Genomic DNA, 22600 nt, shown 5'->3' on the forward strand with positions numbered 1-22600 from the left:
TGAGTTCTGAACTTCCAACCTATGTGCATACAGTTTCATAATTACACAGCTTGAAATCCTCATCAGCAAATCCAAATGCTCCTGAAATCCAAATCATTTTATAATCTTGAATAATGCATGGCACCTCTGCAGCAAGAAATTAAAACAAATTTCATAAAAATGCAAAGCTTCGTAATCTGTATTCTAAAAGAAGCTGCATTACTGAAATAAAGTGTTGCTTAGTAAGTACTAGCAATGCTGGGGTTTTTTTTCCACTTCCCTCTGGTACCTATGATTCAGATCCCACTTCAAAAATAAACAGACTAACTCCTATCAAAATATCCTTTTATATACATCTATGGTGGCTCACAGCACACCCTACTACACAAGAGGGAAATCAGACATCTGTTTCCTAAACAAGCATTGCCTTAAAATGCCATCAAACCTTTTCTTCCCGAAAAGCATGGAAATGTAGGTTTTTTTCAAACAGGTTGCAGCTTGACTGGCTTGCACCTTATTTTATCAATAGCAAAACCAAAACTCCATCTTAGTTCAAATGGCCAGTAAATTAAGGTCTACAGTTTTTCCATAAGAATCCGCCCCATCCTCAATGCCTTTGTTTGTTTGTTTTTAAACTAGAGATACAGCCCAGAGGATTTTAGCAATCACTACCTTTTCGAACAAGTTCAAAAGCCTGTGACTCAGGGTGAGGGGAAGAACCATCATCACAGCCCATGCAAAAGGATTGTCTGGTGTCTCACATCTTCACCTTTTAAGGTGCTGAACAGGATCCAGGTGATTTTTAAAACACGCCACTTCTCATCCTTCCCTTCCTTGCAGATGCACCATGCACAGCTAATTAATTATCAGACACCTCAAGAATACTCACACTGGCTCTCCCTTCACAGAAGTTACATCCAACTTTTATTCACAGTAGTGCTTTGTCCTTATATCTTCATCACCCAGAACTTACCTAAAAAATACTGTCAGCAGTAATGAATTCATACCCCAGTAACTCTGATTATGGGAAATTACAACTGAAACCTATTACAAATGATTTAAGAAACACCTAATAGATAAGAACAATGTATGATGTACTTGGAGGTTGCAATCACGTTATTCAGGATAAAAGTGAAATCTACTTTAATTTTTACCAAATTAGGGTTTGAAAATAACTATTAGTTATCCTTTTTGTTAATTAAATTTTAAGACTTCCGCTCATCCATATGATCTCATTACTGAAACCACAAAATATGAATGCAAAACCAGGAGAAGAGTCACGGAGACAAAAATCTACATGTATTTGGCAGAGATATTAACCACAGCCTTGAAAATTATACTTAGGGAACAGAATAAAACAAAACCACACAAACACCCCACATTAAAAGCAAATCAGAGTACCAGTTTTGACAAAGTTCTGCAGCTTCTTATTTTCCCCAAATGTGAACATTCCAGGCTTTTGGTCTACTAATCCCTATTTTACCTCATTAGCACCAAGGAACTAAACACAAGAACTGGTCCTCTCTCTGGACAACAATAACTTGGCCCCGGTACCAATCAACTAAATGTGATTAAACCTTGAGTGTCAAAACCCCAGTCCAGAACAACACCCACCACCTTATAGAGGGGAAAAAAAGCTATAATTTATTTTCTTTTTCTTCTTTGCCGCAGATTTTGTGCAAGATGTAGAGCATCCAAGTCCTCATACACGAAATTAAACTATCCTATGTCCTGTTACCTCCACATGATATGAAACTAACATCATTAACTTGCTTTCTGTGCTACCAGACATCTCTCTCACACACTTATTCTTTAAATCACAGGGGTTGTTTTTTAAACTTCTCCAAGTCAAAGCTGCCTAATATGCAGCAGCTTGTAGAGCAGCCCATGTAAAAACACACCGTAGCATATTCTTCAATAGGTAAAAATTCTCAGCTGCAACTAAGTCTTAAATATCTTGCTTTGTTTTCCTAGACAAGTGTAATACACTGTTGTGTAACAAACTGAAGAATAAGAAACTATTCTGCATTCCAGTTAGCAGAAAGTTACAAAACCCCAGAGAAAATACTAGAAAGCTCAATTGCACACAAGTCCAGAGTTTGAACTGCATTTCTCTGACTTCAGTATGCATTACTCGCATGGGTCGTGCATTTGAGAATCAAACGATACAAGAAAAAGCTCTCTAAAGCGTGACATTTCCAAGTCCTGCTGACCCACTGGACGGTCCTTTAAAACAGCATCAAGGCCTTTGTCACCAATGCTGCAACTCCCCATTAAAATTCCATCCAAATTCCGCAGGCCTTTATTTTTTTAAACTACGGAGATACTCCTGCCCACTTCCCTTGTTATTTTGACTTCTTTTTACCATTTTTCAACCTGCTTGTAGAAACCATTTTCCTTATCACCTCAGATTAGCCAACACCTTCTCTACTTAAAGGTTTCCTTAGTTCTGATTTCCTTCTCCATTTCATGAGGAATCCGATGCTTGAAGTGAACAGAAACTCTTCCAAGGTGGAATTACTTTAATATAACTTAATTTAAATACACGTTGCACATTAGAGTGTGCTGTCCTAGCCAGAATGACAACCCAGAAGGTCTCCAGAGTCAAACCCAGGCCAAAAAACAACTGCTGTACCCAGGCAGGCAGCGCTCCCGGGGACCCAACCTGCCTGGAAACAATGCAAAAGTTCAGAGTCCATGACAGAAAACACATCTCTCAGGCACCTGAAAAGACATCCCCTTGTTATAATTACATCAATCTTCAAGTTTATATGTCCTTCTGAATCCAAACTCTTTTGTTGTTGTGCTGAAACAACTTATTCAAAGCAGCCTCAGGCTCACAATTGCGTCCTCTACCGAAACTACTCCAGCCAGATCTTCAGCTCCTCATCAGCAACGCACATGGGCCCAATAAAAATTCCCAACAGCCAGCAGATCATTTCTCTACCATTTGGAGACCTTCCAGGAGACATGTTTTCTCAGTATTGTGTTTCTGCTGGTAGTGAACCGAGAAGGAAGAAGTCATTGATTTTGCTACTCAATATCTCATCAAACGCTTAGCTAAAGCAAGTATCAGAGCTACACTTAATTCATACCATTTACTTGATATCATCATTAGAAACACTTAAATGACAGTTATAGTCCCTACAAATCTTAAAACGATGTCACTGTTTCAGCATTTCCTTGACGTTGCTTTGTGTCCTCCAAAACCACACGTCACTGGATTTCACAATGGAGATAGCCAAGCAAAAACTTTCTGAGACCATACTGGCACCCTCCGATTTCAGTATCAGCGCAATGCCCATCACAAGCACATATCCTTTCTTTCTTCCACCCCTTAAAAACAAAACAACAACAAAAAACCCTTTTGCTGACAAAAGCATACCAGTACATATGTTTTGCTTATATTTAATCCTGTCAAAATACGAACATGTATATTAGACAGGTTAGATGCAAACTGTATTTTCCCTGGAGACTTCTGTATGTATTCAGAGCAGAGCTGTTCTGATCTAGTAATGTATTAACAGTTTAAACCCTTCCTATAAGCTAAGCAAGTTTTAATTTATTAACACAGGGCTTCATTACAACTTTATAGTCTCCCCAGGTGGTTTTGAGTGTTTGAAAACATGACTCCATTTAAAAATCAGAGGGAAACCTAGACAAGTAAATCAACTTCATACATTTAAGACATGTACAAAGGCTCAATGTACACAATGATGTGAGGGGAAATGTTTTGTTCATACATTTGCACAGTATTGAAGTTTTTCCCAAGAGAAAAGCCACTTCGAGTGACAGATCTATTAAGAAGAGTATACAAGGAAGACTCCATTGATAACTTCAACACATGAAAAGCAATGAAATAGCATGTTTTGGTTCAAATGAGGTTTTTAACTAATTAGATCCATCATTACGAGTAATCAGGACACAAACTCCTTGCTGGATAACTCAGTGAAAGCAAACTATTTTAAAACTACTCAACACTAGCTTTGACATCCAATTTGGGTCATCGATTCTTGCCGAGCAAGTGGCAGCAAGAGGGGCTCTCATCATAAAGCATTTCCAAAACATCTTTATGGGACACACGTTACCAAGTATATATAATACTTAGACTTGTTTACATGCCAATAGCAAAAGCCACCCTCTCCTCATCCACTGTACTACCTATTTGCTTGGATTCTGATTAATTTTGAGTTCAAGAGGAAATTATGAAGTTAACACAAGCAGAGATCAAAAACATCGCCACTCCCAATAATGTGCATTACGCATCCCAATGCCCTTATTTCACAAACTGACCCTTTATTCCATCTTTTTGTTCCCTCTTCATCATTTCCACAGCCCCAGCAGGATTCACCACTTACCTCATCAGCACTTGTGTCTACTTAACAGTCTATTGTTAAGGACTGCCAAAAGCTTTTGAAATTCCAAATAAATTCTATCTGATAACTCTCTCTGATTCCCTGTTTTGTTGCCGCAGTGAAAGAATTTCAATAGATTACCGAGGACCTTTTCCTTTGAAGAAACTCTGGTAATTTACTGCTATCAAAGTACCATCTAGAGCAGATTAAGCCTTAAAAAAGCATCAGGTAGTTTCCTCTACATTAAGGAGCAGCTTCATGGTCAGCAACACCAAACACACCTTTTGTTAAAGGCACACAGGTTAAGTGCAATACTTATTTTTATACAGAGTGACTGATTTCATGAGAAACTGCATTATCGGTTTGGATGCATATGAAAGGATGACAAGGGCAATGGAGCAATGAAGCTGTGGCCTGTTCATTCACCACACATACAGATAATCATAACCAAACAGAATCAGTGCACAGAGAAATGTACCAAAAATCTTTCGTCTATTTAAGGACTTCAGACACCAGGTCAATCAGATCTAAATATCTCCTCCCTTTCTCCAAAGCTTAAAGATCCCCCAGCCAATACTGTCAGGGTGGAATAGCACTGGCAAAAGCTCAAAGGCTAATGAGCCACAAAAAAACCATTAAAAATATTTCTAGGCCTTTTAGAGGGCTGGATCTTTGCTATCAGATCACACCAAACCTTGTCTAGGTCGCATGGACACACACTGTGGTTCAATGCCACTCTCAACCAGAAAGATTCTTTGACCTCTCAACCAGCAGACCTACAGCTTTTAAAACTAATAACTGCCCTGCTTAGACTTGCAGTAGCAAATCACAGCAACTGCTCCTGAAATTTAACACAGCTGAGACAGCTGTTCTTCTCATCACAGGATTCGTCTGTTTATTTTGTCACACATATTGAACCATGACATTTGAATGATTCTCAAAAAAACTTAATTCAAAGCAAGAGATTATAAAAGATATTTTAAGTGGCATAAAAAAAAAAATGTCCTTCACTACTCTATTTTCATACAGCAATAAAAAAAACCACAGAACTGCTTGAAAAGGTTAAATCCTAAATCAACTTCTAAGGCTCCTCTGATTATCTTCATTGCTTTCGTCATGCCTTTTTCCCCCTTCCAGTTCTACTCCAGAAACAGACACCCACAGCACCTATGGGTAGACGTGTTTAAGAATACCGAACTCACGTTTCACCTGTCAGATGCCCAAGAAATGAGAAAGTAGCATGAGCTCTTTGAAAAGCCACAGCAAAAAGCAAATGTAGTCTTTTAATGCAAACTCTACCTTATCTTTGTCTTCCACAACATCTGCCAGCACATCATCTGGGTCCAGGATCCCTCCATCTGTGTACTCCAAGTGGTGAATATTCACCCAGGAACCTGGATCCTGTAAGAAAAACAACAAGGCTTTTAAACCTCACCTTGCACTGTTTTAGTGCCATCGGACAAAGCAGCTTTGTATCCCATCTCCTTCGCACCCGTTTCCCTTTTTAATCATGAGGTAGAAGCTTGGAGCCACTACCCAAAACTGAACCTAAGAGAATGAAAACTACAGACATAACACAAGACACTATCTATAGAACACCACGCAAAAGATCTTTAAAACGTGTATTTCATTTCCATTACCTTATTCTTTAAGTTACATAGTTAATAAAAATAAGGAGAAGTTAAACTTTTTTTTTGGTTCTACGATAGCTTATAGTTGGAATATTCGGGTTATTATCAGCATACACACATAAATATATTTCTTACGTATATATATGGACATGTGCCACTTCTGACAGTTTCAGGGGGTGTATATTTTTAGATATACATATATAAACCACCTATCATTTCTTTCTCTGAGGAGATAGGTCAGGCTATTGTAGCAAAAACCAAATGAATAAATAAATCCCAGTTTGTTTTCACAAATGCTCTTAAGCCCCAATGAACATTTATCCCATTAGGGCTATTATGGTTTAACAAGCACATGGCAGTTCATGGAGTCACAGCAAGATGCCTGGGTACTGATGGTACCAGCAACGATAAATGTTGAGCTGGCACATCTACAGCATGCTGAAGAAAGAAGACATGCTTACTTAAAATTGCAAGGCATGTTTGAGTCTTTCATCAAACATTATGGAGACTGGCCAGAATATGCTAAAATCAAGGGTCAATAAACCAGTATGCACATATGTAGCTTTAAGAAAGGTTTCAGAAATAGACAAAGAAAGAAGAGGTCTGCCGACATGCGATATGCAATTCCAACAATTCCGCTTATATTACATCTATATCTCCAATCCCTTTTTACTTGTCAAGCTTAATTAGATCACAGTTCTCAGGAGCAAAGTGAAGCTCAACAGACACTATATAGACCACCAAGTTCCTTTTCTCTAGTCTGGGTATTCCCCATGTAATGAAGTCCTTGAGAAGTAGGGATATTCCACTCTGTATTTATTTATGGGCATTCTGTATCTTTGGCCATCAAGTAAATAAGTCAGGATAATTCCATCATAGGTACAGATGTGGATCAATTGGATTAGGCCTTTTTTTTTTTTACTGTATCATCAATAGGCAACAGTCAAAAAATACAATCGGAAAACCGCACACCGCAGCCCATCGCGCCACTATCGGCTTCTCGTGCACAAGGAGCTGGAGGGGACACAGCAGGGACAGCTGACCCGACTGACCAAAGGGACATTCCCGACCATAAGACTCTGTGCTCAGAAATAAGTTGGGGGAAAGGGAGACAACCACACAATGAAGCACATAGAAGTATCTCAAGAATATCTATTCAATCTGTAATTTATCTCTAACTACAATTGTTTTCTTTTGCACTGAAAGCACCCATTTGCAAAGCAGCAAGTGTTTGCTCATTCTAGGTATCGGTTGTTCGAATTTACAAAATTTCGGAAAATCAATTAACAGGCTTTTGTCTCTGCAAAGTGATGAAGCGTAGGCAACTATGACAGCTCAAAGCTCTTTTTGAAAGCCCATGGTTTAAGTATTTTTACCATAACCACAAAATTCTACGATGAAAAGGCCGAGAGGAAACAAGGCAGTACGTTAACTTAGATCAAACAATTTACCTAATGCAGGAACCTTGTGAAAGAGTGTCACTTGACCCTACCAATCATCTTTACAAAATACCATTCTCTCCAACTGGAATGCATCCGTAGCTACAGCTGTTCCTCTGAACCTTTTAACTAATGCAATCACAAAGGTTTCCATGGTTAGTAACACTCAAAACAGCAGACTTGAAAACCACTCCTCTTAATTAGCCAAACTTCTGCTGCTAACGTTTTTGTCTGAAGAGATATTAAAATCTGCTACACATATTATGCTGTTTAAGTGTCCTGTAGACAGAAAAAAAAAAACTGATGCGAAAAAAATAAAACCCCTGATTGGAATATTTTGCTTCTAAAGTTTGCATCTATTTGTGATTCAGTAGCTGCACCAACCCAGATGTGTCACTGAAAAAGAAACAAGGTAAAAAGGAGTGTAAAAGCTCCACTGTCCCAGCAGAATGCAGCAAGTTGGCAGGAAACAAGCTCAAGACAGAGTCACCCTAAAATACATTGAGTTTAATGAACTCCCAACTTTCCTTTTGCTGCGGGCCACAAAAATAGTAATTTAATGGGTTTGCTAGTGGCCATATCAAGAGAAAGTAGCCTCTACAGCAGTCTGAAAGAAGATGTCGTTCCTCATCCATCTTCTGCAGCAAGTGTGGTCAGTGACAGATTCTTTACAAGAAATTCACACCAAAATACAAGAACTAAACCAGAACAGGATTTGCAGTTTCCTTAGCGGAAACCGATTAGTTAAGGTGCTGTTCCCACATGCACTATGAGTCAGGTACACACAGTGTGGACCGTTTGATCTCAAGCAATACCCAACTACAGTAACCACCAGAGATGACAACAAGACTGAACACTTGTTGTTTCAGAAATACAAATGTGAAGCTGGCTTCTGTTAACCAGAACTTCAGTCCTGAAAACACACCACACACACACAAAATCAGCTCCTAAGCACACAGAGAGATGCTTTTTATAGACTCGTTCGATGAAGCAAATAGTAACTACTTCTAGATGGAGGAAATTCCCTCTGCACAGTCACCCAAGTAAGAACACTTCGACTGACCAGCAAAATCATTCGCTCATTCCAAAGAGATGTGAAAGTCAGAGAACATTTTCCGTTCTTTGGATGAACTCCAAACACTGCCATGCACAGGATACAAAGCGTCTACATTAAAAAAACACCCTGAAATCCATATAGCGATTTCTTCTGTGCTTCTTTACTCCCACCAAGAGTCCAGACAGCTTCAGTAAATAAAACACCAATATTTCAGCTAGCTCACCATATAAAACATGCCATTAACTACCAGTAGATGTAAAAGCTGAATATCTTAAGTTCCAAATAGCATTTCACCCACCGTGATGAGCAGGGCTTGGACAGTAATAGGCAGAAGCTGAACGTACATGCGTATGCATGCTCACATACACACTCGTGTATTACACATCACTTAGAGCTCACAAGGAATAGAACAGGTTCAAAAAATAACTGCGGTACATACAAGACAGAATCACCATTGCAGAAATCTGAACTTTCCTTAGAAAGGGATGATATGAAGTTTCTTATGTTATAGTAACATATGACAATCACAAAGGACGTTACACATGTGAAGGGTTGATCCCAGCTAGCGTACCTTTGCTTCAATGAAATCACGCTTCTTACCTGCTGACAGCAGAAAACTACGGGGTATAAAGTTTATGAGCAATACAGGATCAGATTACATTTATCCTGTTTTTGCTGAGGGAAGGGACTGATCGAGGACAGCTACCAACAGGGCACTTGCTGAGAAAACTGCCAAATATAAAGCAAAAAAGAAGTAAGAAACGTATTCTAAAATGCTAGGACATGCTAGTTGTCTAGCTTGAGGTTAGAAGTCCTATTCTAATGATTGACTGTCTAGAATGATTCCTCTCAATATTTTAACCATCATCACTGATTCACATGCTCCAGAAAGAAAGAATTTGTTCTGAAATAAAAGAAAAAAGTATGAGTCCCTTGTAAAAACAAAACACCAAAACAGACTAGAAGCTCTGGGCAGCATTCACATACAGTGATCATCTACCTGTGTTCCCAAATGTCCTCCTCTTGGAAATGTCATTTAGGAGAAAACACATCTACAGTTTTTCTTGAAAACAGTTCAAAACAATCCCAACAGCATGAGTGGTGAGAAGCTCTCTTAAACCACGTTTAGCTAAGCTATACAACAGCAACATCTGAATATGTAAAGAAAATGCATGAGTAAGTTACCTGGTATAATACATACCAGCACTTCCCAAATGAATATTGAACAGTTACTCTCACATGCATTTTACCTTAGGGTTGCAAGTCATGTTTGTGTTTAACATCAAGCCACTTAAAAGCTGTTTATCATCATTTCCTTTATGTGTAGGAGAACAGTTTAGGAATTACTATGCAAATATTTACCAAATGTTAAATTAAAGCCAGGTCACATGAATGCACAAGTGCAATGTAGGCAGGGAAGTGATATAAATTTTAAAGAGTGGTTTTAGCGTTCAAGTTGTCACATAATCCTAACGCAACTGTTGCCACCAATGCAACACCTTCAGCGTTCAAATAGTCCAAAATAGGTTCAAAAATTCTTGTACGCGTTTGTTTTCAGTCAACAAACACACATTCAAGTGAAAGACCAAACAGTCTATACCTAAAAGACACTCCCCTTTATTGTTGGGTTTTTAATATACGTCTATAGATACACATTTTTAACGTATCAAAAACTTGGAGCACCATCTTGATTCCTGTTGTTCCAAACTCAAATAGGAAAGTGTCAGTCATCTTTCCTGAGAAATATAGCAACATTCTTTATAAATTCTGCAGTTCATATAGCACACTTGAGACTTAATGAGCAAGAGAATCCTAACAAGTTTAAATACACCCCAGCTGGCCCATCAATAAAACAAACACCACCACTTAATGATTTCACAATTAATTATTGTTTGGTGTTGCTATTTGTTCTGCTGTGTAGAATGCATAAAATTCATTGCAATCCCTAAACTGGTATTTTTAATTTAAATATGGTGGAGTTTGGATGCCCTGAGAAATTCAGAAGCAGGAATGACTTAGTAAGTCTCCTCCTGCAATTACTTCTCAGAGGGATATTTTAGAAGCGCCTCCACATCATTGCTTCCCTAAAGTGAATAGACTTCTAGGAAATTCAGCATGAAAATGGATGTATTTAGAAAACAAATCACACAGGCCTGTCCCATAGCCACAGCATAAATACCAGGTCAAAGTTGGGGGGAAGGACTGGACTCCAGCTACATTGTTTTCTGTCATTTAGACAGTGTAAAAATAAGATTTAAAAAGCCACCATCACAACGTAGCTCCTGATGAAGGGGTTATTTTAGGTGAAGGTCAGTGAAAGGTATTCTACCATTTAATTGTTTTTACATTTTATATTGCAACACGATCTTTTGCCTCCCAATATGTAAGAAGTATTTAATGATATCTATAGGTATTCCAAGCCTACATGATATCATCCCCAGCCAAACAGCACTAGGTGTTATTGACTCTCAAGCCACAGCTTATGAAGGGGAGCACAAAAAGGGAGTTGGAGGGGAACAGATGGAGAAGTTTGGTCACAGCCTCCAACTTCATCTCTAAACCCTTCCCTAAAGTGATCACTAAACGAGGACAGCCTCCAGCGTTTTGTCAAGACAGCGGAAAGAGTAGAACTGCATCATTTCTGTAATAATCTTGTATGCTGCAGAGCTGACATTTTTAAGAAATAAAAGCAAACACAAGAAGCTTCTATAAAAATCAAAGACAAACAGCTTTCCGCACAAGAGATTAGGTCTGTTCCAGACATTCACTGAATTCAGAAGGTCCTCATACTGACCAGACCCCAATAAGCCTCCCTATACGAAGGTCAACAGAGTATAAATTAAGTCTTCCTTTCACTAACTTCCAAAAATAGAGAAAGAGCAACATTTAGGTTTTATTGCTCAAGAAGCTTCCAAAGTTTAGGTTTCTAGGTGCATCTGCTGAAAATAAATTGTTAACTGGAATAAACCCCATTGTCTTTACAGCTCTGCAGTTCAACTGCATAAAATTAAACACAACATTTTTAATCATTTCTGGTTAGAAATTCAAAAGCAGCAGAAACCTTCAAGACAATACAAAGAATAGAAACACGTTACGGGACAATAAGATGGTAAAAAAGATTTCTCGTGTATTCCATAGCATTGTTGTTCTCCTCACCAAACTCTGAACCTGCCTGCTTTAGAAGTGAAGATGCTTGAAGATGCTGGAGAGAAGACAAAGCTCCTTTATATCCTTCTACCCGCTGAAGTCACAGACACCCTCTCGTGTCAGTAATACCCAAGAAAAAGATCTGTACTGATTGAGCTCAAAGACTGAAATTGAAGATGAGGTGAGGGCAAAGGACAGAAGGCAGTCTGCTCACAAAGAAACTGCTTTGCAGCATCCAGCAATAAAACTATGGAAAACACAGAAGGTCATGCAATAGAAACAGTCCTAGAAAGGTGACTGTAAAAGGTGCTTCCCAATCTGCCTTCTGGATAAAACAAAGTACTACAAATAAAGTCACCTAAGAAAGGATCTTAAAGCAGAATTCTGTCTGAGCTGTGGGGTGATGGAACATAGGCAGAAGTTACTTCCAAGCAATCAAACTTCTGAGTACGTACAAAGTTCTTCACTTTTAACAGTAAATTTAGCAGGGCTGACTAAAAGCTTTCAACACTGCTACTGAAACACAACTTCACCTCCCTTGCCATAGTATTTGCAAATAGCATGGGCATTTTCATTTCAGCTGACACAGTTAGAGGCAAGTAGCCCTGCAACTGTTCTTAGCCATAAAATGAAGCAAACAAGCTCTGTCTGCTCCTTCTGCAAAAAGGGGTTCGACTAAACAAACTACTTTCTAAAACACTTTTTAAAAAGCGTATTTATTGGAGAACGACACACTTGACCCGTTCATGCCTGGTTTATGTCAGTTTATGTATCCAGAGTTCAATACAGGAACTAAAATGAGAGATCACAGTCTAAGTAATATATCCATGATGCTGTGTTTCTAGCTAAAGCACACATTTTGATTTTCAGAGAGGTTAAAAAGTTTTTCTAACAGAGTAAGACAATGTAAAAGACTAAATTTTACTCCTCCTAATAGGAATAAATTAAACATTTAAGTATGAGCTGAACCAAAGATTTTTTCCAGCACAACACAAATTGCCCTGCTGTGCAGATCTGCTTTTAGACTAGAACAGATGCAGCTATTTCACCTAAAAAAAGTTAAGAAAAATCAAATTAAAATCTCATTTTACATATTTTCACACACACAGACTAAATTTTTGTTCAGATTCATTCACCTTATCTTCCAAGACTAGTTGTGAAAAGTTATCCTTCCCACTTTTTTTTTGTGTCAAATCATCATTTGATGTTGTATTGGCAAATGGTGCAATTACAAAGCTGGAAAAAAATCCTGGGGAAAAAAATGTTATGCAAGGTCACTTTAAATACCCCATTTTTAAAGTTTTGTCTTTCAAGGTGCTAAAAGCCTGATGTCAAAACAGGGACTCTAATCAGATCACATCAGCAGAGAAGCTGATTTGTCTTTGTCACTAGGGCTGGTTGTATCTCAGCACTTGAGCAGTTTGGTGAAGTCTGCTCACACCGCTTGCCTTGCTGGCTCTTCAGCACCCCAGTGCAAAGAGTAAAACAAACAAACAAAGCCAACCAGCCAATTCATGCACCGCAGACCGACAGAAAAACTGTCACCCAGCCGGGAAAGCGCTGAAAAACCTTCCCTTGTTTTTCTTTGAAGTCGAGGGGACTGCTGAGGGAAGGCAGACACAGCCAACAAGCAGAAAGCACCGCTGCTTTTTAGTCTTTGGAATGAGACCAACAAAGCATCAGCATCTCACTACCAGCTTTAGATTTAACATGCTAAGCAGTCCAACAAATCGCCAGTCCATCCCTTTCTTGTTCTTTAGCCATCTTTAAGTGATTATGCTTTGAGAAATTAATAGGACTAGGTACTAACAAAGAGAAAGTGTTTTCATTTTCCACAGGGCCTGGGCAGTAGTTATTCATCTCACCTAGTGAACTCCATTATCACTAGAGAGCAGAAAGAAGAGAAAATCAGTTTATCCTGGCAGTTGAATATGCAGAGGGAAAATATCCCCATCTCCCACATCAGGTCTGAGGAGGAAAACAAGAAAAACTGCAGAGATATCCCTAACACGGAATTCCCAACACAGCAGTAGTCAGAGCACAGATATATGAAACCAAAGTGAGCCGGAACATTTTAAATTGCACTCAAACTTTGATTTCAGCGCTGGAAACCTTCAAAAATGAGAGTATTCCGATTCTATACTGAACGTGAATGTGAATGAAAACCACTCTCTAGATATTATGCGAATAAAATACGCAGTAAAGAATACATTAGAGGGATCACATAGCCCATCTTTACATTACACTTCAAGAGTTGACATTTAAGAAGAATATTTCACTGAAGAACAAATATGCAAAACCAGAATAGGCAAAGAGAACTGGAGACACGCATTTAGACAACTATGTCCACACATTGCATTTGTAACAGCTATAAAAAAACTTACAGAAAAACCTCAGTAGAAACTGGAGTGCACTGTATGCAAGTGCTGAATCCAAGGTAACTGTATGAATGCAAGAATGCAACTGTAAACTGATCTCCAGTTATAAACTAAGAATATCCTTTAGCTCATTAGACTAGATTGCTTCAACAATGTAGAAACACAAAAGACTCACCCCATGTAATTTAACACAACAGCTCCAGAGCTAGACATCTCTAAGCAAAATCACAGCACTTTAAGCTTTAACTTCCATATCTCAAGTTCGCCCTGCCAAGCATTGGCTATAATATTCATAGTATTGCTATGCTAGTAAGCAAACTGCTACATAGCTACAGGCACCTGGCAAATAATTAATTAGTATTGAATCTGGCTTTTTGTTTGATATCTGAAGGTAGCACTGGGGGGTTGAGGGACCACAGGCATGATTTCTTAAAATCCAACTTAAAGTGAGCGCACAGAACTGTAAAGCTACTCCTTCCAATCGCCACCCATTTTTCACACAGAAATGAGGAGGAAAAAGAAAAGGAAAATACAACACAACACACAAAAAAAACCCCACACGACAAACTTCAGAAAATAAGGAAGACACGTGTACAAGACCACTGTATTTCAAAAGCAAGGTCCAGGTTAAGTGCACGAACAACATTGTTATTTTGCCAACTAAAAGTGAGGATACCTTAAATTCAAACCATTCAATACAGCTACAGATAACAAAAACACAGGCTGGCAGTAAGTTCACACAACTCAGTAACAAACTCAGCACTGAAGATCTTGAAGAAAAAATGATAAATGGCTCAGCATCTACCATAAAAGCGGCCACCACTTCAGTCTGGCATCTAGAAACCAAGATTATTTTATTACAACTGTTGGGGCTTTCCTTTGATAAAGTGATTAATGTATCTGCAGCTGACACAGGACTGTTATCAGAAGCAGCTGGGAGGGTCAAACGTGACTGAGTAACAGCAGACTCAGAACTCCCACAAAACAGAATACAATGAAGGTCAGGTATGCAGCAATCCTGTGAAACCTTCTAACATAAATCCAGCTTTAGACAAAGCTCAAGAAACAAAAAACAGCAGCAGATTACAGAAGTATACCCAAATAGGGCACCATTACGAATTCTTTGGAAGGAAAAATATCCTCTCCCTTGATTGTATCAGCCCTAATCAGTTCTCTCCACTGAGAACCAGGGTCTTGTTCTTCACTCGGAAGACGGGAAAGTCTCAGCACCTTTGGTCACAACACTCCAAAGTGTAGCCATTAGGGGCAATGGCGGCCCCAGTGCTAGAAAGATGCTGAGACAATTATGGCAGTTTTAAATACCCAAAGCATTAGAAGTATTTGATGACAGAAGTGCATTATAAGAAAAAGGAGAAAGAGGAAAAAAAAAAGGTGGTGGTAGAAAGTAACATCAACTAAGAACTGGCTGGGTGTGCAGGGAGCAAGATACAGGATTTTCAGCCATGTGGGTAGTGGAGCAAGATTTGTACTACATCATCAATTATATGCCACTTTGTTCTCCCATGAATGCTAAATTAACCAGCCTCCCTCCTCCCTTTACCTCTCAGTAGCACAAATGACAGGGTCAAGAACATTCCGAAAGCCTAACAGGCAAGCACTGCCTAATTCCATCAAGATTAGTCAGCTTCACTGGTTCTGGCTATTGTTTGAAAGAAAATGAGCAGGAAATTTTAAAAAGTAAAATAAATATTTACCAGCATAACATTACACCATGGGAACTATTATATAATCACTTACCTTCTGTATCATATTAATAAAATTGATATTTTCACAGTGCAATATTGGTAAGTTCTAGTATTTGACTTCTGAGATACAGCAAATACACCTGGTGAGTGGTCCAGACGACCTCTATGTCTTATCATATTGGCAGAGCCCAGTGCCAGAACTGGATAAAACCCAAACACAGACAATTCTCTCACTCCTGAAATCACCTTCCACCTTCACCTAACTGGAAATACAGAACATGTCAGAATTAACACATCATCAAAACTTTACGCCGTATGCCTAACCGCATCTCAACTGGATTTTGGCCAGATAGAAGACAACGAAGCAGAGAATATTATTTACTCTTTCATCGAAATTCAACACCACTAGTGTACAGAAGGGTTCTCCCATCCTGTCCCTTAGCCTTAAGGGTAGGAAGAACTGCTTTCTCCTGTTCCCCCAAGGATCTTCAAGAAAATAGAATCACAAAAGAGTCTGGAAGGAACAGCTTCAGAGATTTAAAAGAAAAGCAGGATAAAAGTCACTGCAAAACAGTCAATAGACAGGTAAACAGAGCATTCAGCTCAAATGTGGAAAACAGCACCTGAGGTACAGGTTCCACTTACTGTTTCATAGCAACCTTCTCAACGCCTTTGACCAGGAATTTGTTCCCAGCGCTTGCAGGAAGGCCACGTGCAAACTTGCCTTACACAATTTTAATCAAATGAAAACCACTGCTGGTGAGCACGCCAGATTAAATACTGTATTTGCATACATTCTGCAACAGTTCTGAACAGCCGCTACAACATTCCTTTTCATTTGCAGTTTGATGCCATCCATCGCTTATATGGATGAAACCAACTTACATTTCAGACAGCTGCCTCATTCATCCTCTTTGGGCTCCACAACTGCATTCATATACATTGGCTCTGCATATTACGCACGCTCAAGCACCTACAGAAGTAAGATCTCACTGTAAAATTAAGCAAAGACGTACTGGAAATGCCTACAGCAGACAGGAGTAACATAGTTATTCCCAAGAATGCTCAGGAGGTGATGGGATCCCTTTATCACAATGCACTGGCAACAGGGCTCCAGTGTAAGTTACCTGCTCATTAACAGAGCTGATTATATCTCAGTTTCCCAATTCACACACACAAAGATCAGTAAAGAGCCGGTCACTGACAGGTTCAGCCCCACAATGCTGAAGGCTTTTCAGCAAAGTAATTGGATCTGTTTTCACTACATTTTATCACTACGTGCAGCGCCTGAAAAAGGAAAGCAGCACATGCAATGAAGCAGCTGATTCTCTCTTTTAATGGCTAATAAGCAAGGAAACTGAGACTGTCAGTTAATAGAAAAAAAAATGATAACATCAGAATTTGCCAGGATAAAAGTCACATAAGGTAAGTGATTTGGTCTCCTACAAAACCTGCACCAGCTCTGGCTGCCATTATTCAGCGGGATCTCTTACACTAACTCTCAAGCCAGGCTCCAAAACAAAAGCAACAAAAAAGAAGCCTGAAAATTCATTAAGTGAGCTTTAGCAAGATCAGAACAGTATTAAACAGTTCGATCATCAAATTGTAGCTTGTACCTTTGACTATTAACTCATTTATCTAAAACCATTACGTAAAAAGTGATGTACACTCATAGTTCAAAAACTAAATCTAGCTTTTGTTTTTCTTCCCAATCCAAAGAAACTCCTTCCCACAAAGCCTCCTCTGTCAAACTTCTTTTCCCCTCCAGAATGCAGAAAAACATTGTTACACTAACAAAAACCAGTAGTACAAAACATATTATGTCCCAAAGCTGAAGTAAGGACATTTTACAGAACGTTGATGGTCCACTACAACCTATTTCAAAACAACTACTGTGTGTAACATGGTATGTGGAGCTAAGACCTGCACTGTCCAGCCTGTTATCAACACCAACATCCTGGGTTTTGCTAGACCATCAAGTTGTTGTTCTTTCTCTAAAATCCCTATTGATAAGACAAACAGTTAATCTCTAAACACACAATGCATAAAAGGGATCATTTCAATCCAGAAAAATGGAAGACACTTATAATCACCACAGCATTCACATTTGAGTGACAGCTAAATATAAAGAGACAACAAGCATTCAGCCATCTGGAAAAAAAGCTGGTGTTTTTTTCATATTGTCTATTCTCAAACCTTTATGGCACAAGTCAGAGGTTGACCGAGACTTCCATTTAGTGAGATGCTCATTTCATGTCTACAGCCATTAATGAACTGCAATATGAACAATAACTCAGACTCCTCCACTCTCACTAAATTCAAAAGATGGTTGTGTGATACAGAGACCAACAGTTTGTACTCTGCCAGATGGATGTTACACCTGCAACATCTCAAGTTACCAAAAGACCCACCTAGTGTTTTCCTAGTGTCTGAGAATATGGCTTATTTAATAAAACAACGATAGCAATGAATATTTCCAGACAAGAAAGAAAACAATGGCAACATACATTATATTTCATTCACTATATATAAAAAACACAACCAAAGTGGATATTCAGCCTCTATGAAGAGTTAAATGGCAGTAAATGTTGTTGCAGTAAAACAAACAAACAAAAAATCACCTACATTAAAAGTACAGCTGGCAGAGAGCTGGGATGAGGAGGATGACACAGTCCAACCTTAGCACTACATTTTAATGCTCCATCAAAGATCTAATAAGAAAAAAACACTGCATATACAAAAGTAAACCATCTACTCCTTCCAGTTTGACCCACTGCAATTACTCCCCCACAACACACAAAATCAACTATGAATGAAGATGGCCTAAATCGGCATTTTTCCAGACTCACGGATTAAGGGGTCAACGGTGGCAGACTCCCATCTGATCCGTCTTACTTCAAGTGAAAGCATAAGTGAAAAGAATAAGAGTTTGGAGCAATTTTGTCCTGCTGACAGTTTTGAAAAATAATTAGATTGAACACATCAGTAATCATAAGCAGGAAAAAACCCTAAGAAGTAATAAATTCTAAATGCACAGGCCATGAGTTTTCTTTCAAGCCTTTCCGAGTTGAGTACATCAACAAAAAATTCTTCATTTTTCTATTTGTAAAGCCAGTGGAGTGGCTTCTATGAGGGTTTTCCAGGTAAAGTTAGATCTTCCATCAGCCAGCAGTTGGATCAGAGCCATCCACGGAACTGTTCCTGAAACATTACAACAGAAGAACTCCCTGGATTTTCAAGTGCTGATCTTCTTGCCTAACATAGACATTTATCATTGACAGGACAGACCCCAATGATAGTTTATATTTTTACACACATACAAATACCTGCCTTCTTCTCCCAGAAAAACCCAAATATCTATCTTCCTTTTTCACAGCACTCTGGGCAAAGCCTGCGTCATGACTACAACCATACAAACGTTGGTCTTTCACTGTGCACAATGTCAAAATGTCAATGAACCTTTTCCTTCTTGTTGCCCAACACAATTTCAGGTTTCCAGCTCTTCAAGGAGTTTTCTTTTTGTAGCTTATAATGCCAGGAGCTCCTGAAACAGTTGTTCAGAATACATTCATTACAGCCAGCAGGGGAAAATTAATTGTGAATTGGCAGCAGATAGATTTTTTTCAAATAAGCCTAATGCTGTGAGTTGAGCACATTAACTCCCTTCAGTCCTTGAAAAATCTCAGCAAGCCTTTCTGCCCCACACAAGACACGGGAAGATTCAATTCAAGGGAGCGATCTAGACAAAGAACAGGTTGAGCTTCCAGAAGCAGAAGACAACAGCCAAATTTCCAACATCAGCCAAGAAACACATATGCCATCTATGTTAAATGAGGCAACTGCTAGAAACAGACTTCTCAAAAATAAGCCGATATAGTAAATTTGATGCTGGTATACTGTCATAATCAGAATGGGAAGGGGGAGGAGAGGGACAACCAGAAAAAATGACAAAGACAACTTCTACTGAAAATCTCAGTAGAGTGAGTAACCTGAAGAAAATACCATTTAAGTCAACAAGTCAAAGCAATGTATGCCACATCTCTGGCACACTAGAGCAGACCAGGTACTTCCTCAAATTTAGAAGTCCTTACTCGGTATGAAATAAATCAGCTTGCAAAAATAATCCAATAGATTGCTGACAACCCCTTACCGTAGCCAATTATTTTATAAGGAAAAAAAAAAATCATTGGCATAGCCAACAAGTTTTTAATTCAATGTGAACGGAAGGAATGTGGTTTGGAGGTAAACCGCATTTTCATAGAGTTTGCTATACACTGACATTTGATTGATGCAGTAAGGTATTTGCCTCATTTTTTCCTGCAAGCCTTAAAAATACTCATTTTTTTCCTAAATGCAAGCCCCTCGAGTCTTTACTCAGAAAAAGAACCTTCCTGTATGACTTCTGGTTTCCATATAGGCTCTCAAGTAGACTAACTCACAGTTCAAGTATAAAGTAACATAATTAATAAGAACTTCTTTAAAGCAGTAAATGGAAGACGTCATGATTATTTATTTGAAAAGCTGAAGCTTGTTTCAGTTTAAAAATGTACAGGTGAGACGCAGTATGATCATCCAATTTACTGACAAAGTATGACACAGGCTAAAAGATCAACAGAGGAACTTGGTTTTGTCCTGGACAGACTGAGGAACAGTCTTCATTATACAGCTGTACAGGCCTCACTAGCTGGGAAAGGGAGAAGTTATGAGTAAACCTTTCAAGGCTTAAACTGCTGCAAAACAGCAACTTCACCTTGATTGGATTTGTAGAACCCCTGAATTACTTCTACTTTCAGAAGAGTTACAGACACACTGTCTCAAGTAGCCTTGTTTGTGGCTTCCCCTGCTTCCGCACTCCTGTATTTCTGTCTCACCTTTGCGGTGCATAGCATCTAGGATAAACCCTGAGATGAGAACCTTCCATCAAAATCTTTACTGAACTAGCTCAGAAAAGATGGCAGAACGAGAATTTCAATTGCTGTTCAACCAGGCATCCACAGAAAGACACTCTGCAACGGAGCCCAGGCAGGAGCTGCAGGGTTACACAGCACATGCAACTCTGAGAAGCTTTGGAGAAAGAAGTTTGTTGATATCCAGGTCACGTATTATCTTCCTTATTCATAAAACTCATTCCTCACAAAAGGTCTGTATCCAAATCAGTGTACAGCCAACACTTCCACTAACAACAAAGTCTTAGGGCTAAAGTTTGCGGTCTGGTTTCACTCCCTGGCCTGTGCTCAGAAATGCAAATGTTGGCTAGCACAGGTCAGTGCAAAGCTTTGTAACACTCAAAATACTATTCATCAAATTCATCACCAAATGAGTCATTTAAAAAAAAATATCATAGTTTAGGCAGAGGTCACAGCAGGTAAACTGCACCACTAAGAACTGCATTAAAAAAAAAAATACCTGACATACAGAAACTAAAGGGAATGGTACTTACATTGAATAGTACTTAGACTCCTTAAAAACACAAAAACAGTACAATTATACACCAAACCTGCTACATTAAAATCCAGCCCTATCACCATTAATGACATTCAGCATTGCAAGACTAGCAACAAAAGAAGAAAGGCTAAGACTATCTGCCTTCAAAACTTCTAGTGCAAGAAGCAGCATAAATAAGGAGCTACCTCTATACGGACACCACCAAAATCTATAAAGGCGAGCTTAATTTAAACCTGCCCGCCCCAGAGGCACACCAACCAAGAGAAGAGCTGCAGAGCAGGTGCATGTAGATTTTCAAGCAGTTCCCTTCTGTAGCAGCTGAAGATCACCAACTCCACCATGTACAGGGGATTAACCCATGAGGATATATTGGTCCAAAGAGTGACAGGCTGGATTCTGACCTCTTTGGAGCTGGAACTACTGTCAGCTGACACCCAAATTAAAAGAAACAGGAGATTATTATACAACAATTTGTTCTCCACTCAGAAAACCTGTAACTTCGATATGCAGGTGTCTGCCAATGGAGATCAGCTCAGCTGTTGATGGATTGATGAGAATGAGATAGTATCTTCTATAACAATCTGAAGGTCTTCTAGGGTTTTAGGGACAAGAGATCAACAGAGGAGCCAATTAGCCAAAGAAAAAAATAAAAACCACAACAGCACCAGTGTTATTTTTGTTTGTTTTATACAGATTTTCTAAAATTGTCTCCTTTCCTTTTCTTTATCCCCACACACACATTTACATGGCCTATCTTCCCACATATGAGTCAGTTACCCATAAACTTATAAAACAGTAATGGAAAAATGGTCTGCCAAGTTGTATTCTCATTTTTTATTAAGATAACACAGTGGACAAAGCTGAGGGCTCAATACAGAAGCGATAATTAAACTGTTCATTAAAATACACCATTTTCCAAGACGATGTAAAAGCTCACTAACATGCTGTAGCTGATTGAGCAATACCAAGACAAATATGGGAATGAACAGTTAAAGCATTTCCTAGCAAAAAAATAAAGTGCTGAAAAACAGAGCTTAGAATTGTTTTGCTGTAACAGACTGTGCATTAACCCCATCTCCATTCGAGCATAAAATAAACTTCCCAACACAAACTGGTATAGATTCAAAAAGACACCCCAAAACTAGAGGCCAGGTCCAAGACAAAAGTGACATACAACTGCACTACTCTGCCTGTATAAAGGACTAAATACTTACAGTTTACCCCAAACAGAAAAACATTCATAACAAAGGATATATTTCAAAACTTTCCACATATATCTTCTGAAGAAATCTGTTATGCTTACAAAAAATGTTTTTGCAAAAACAGAGAGTTTGAGTCAAAATAAGTTGTCATTTTTCCTATTCCCAGTGTTTTTAGAGGAAGTACAAGAACATTCAGTCCTCCTTCTGCTCTCTGGCTGATCTACAATAGCAATACATAATTTCAGAAAACTACTTGTCATG

The 22600-nt window shown here is 38.8% G+C and overlaps 1 protein-coding gene across 5 annotated transcripts in view; it reads right to left on the bottom strand.

Annotated features, from left to right (window-relative positions):
- PARD3B (par-3 family cell polarity regulator beta) overlaps positions 1–22600 on the bottom strand; it is a 364942-nt gene that overhangs the window by 337840 nt on the left and 4502 nt on the right. For all 5 annotated transcript variants that reach the window (XR_011740105.1, XR_011740106.1, XR_011740107.1 and 2 more), the window contains exon 2: positions 5634–5735. Coding sequence is in view for 2 of the 5 variants with exons in the window: in XM_065840472.2 (XP_065696544.1) it covers positions 5634–5735 (102 nt within the window). In the remaining 3 variants the exon portion in view is untranslated. The remainder of the gene's footprint in view (positions 1–5633; positions 5736–22600) is intronic.

This window comes from Patagioenas fasciata, chromosome 7, assembly GCF_037038585.1.
Source record: "Patagioenas fasciata isolate bPatFas1 chromosome 7, bPatFas1.hap1, whole genome shotgun sequence".
NCBI classification, from domain to species: Eukaryota; Metazoa; Chordata; class Aves; order Columbiformes; family Columbidae; genus Patagioenas; species Patagioenas fasciata.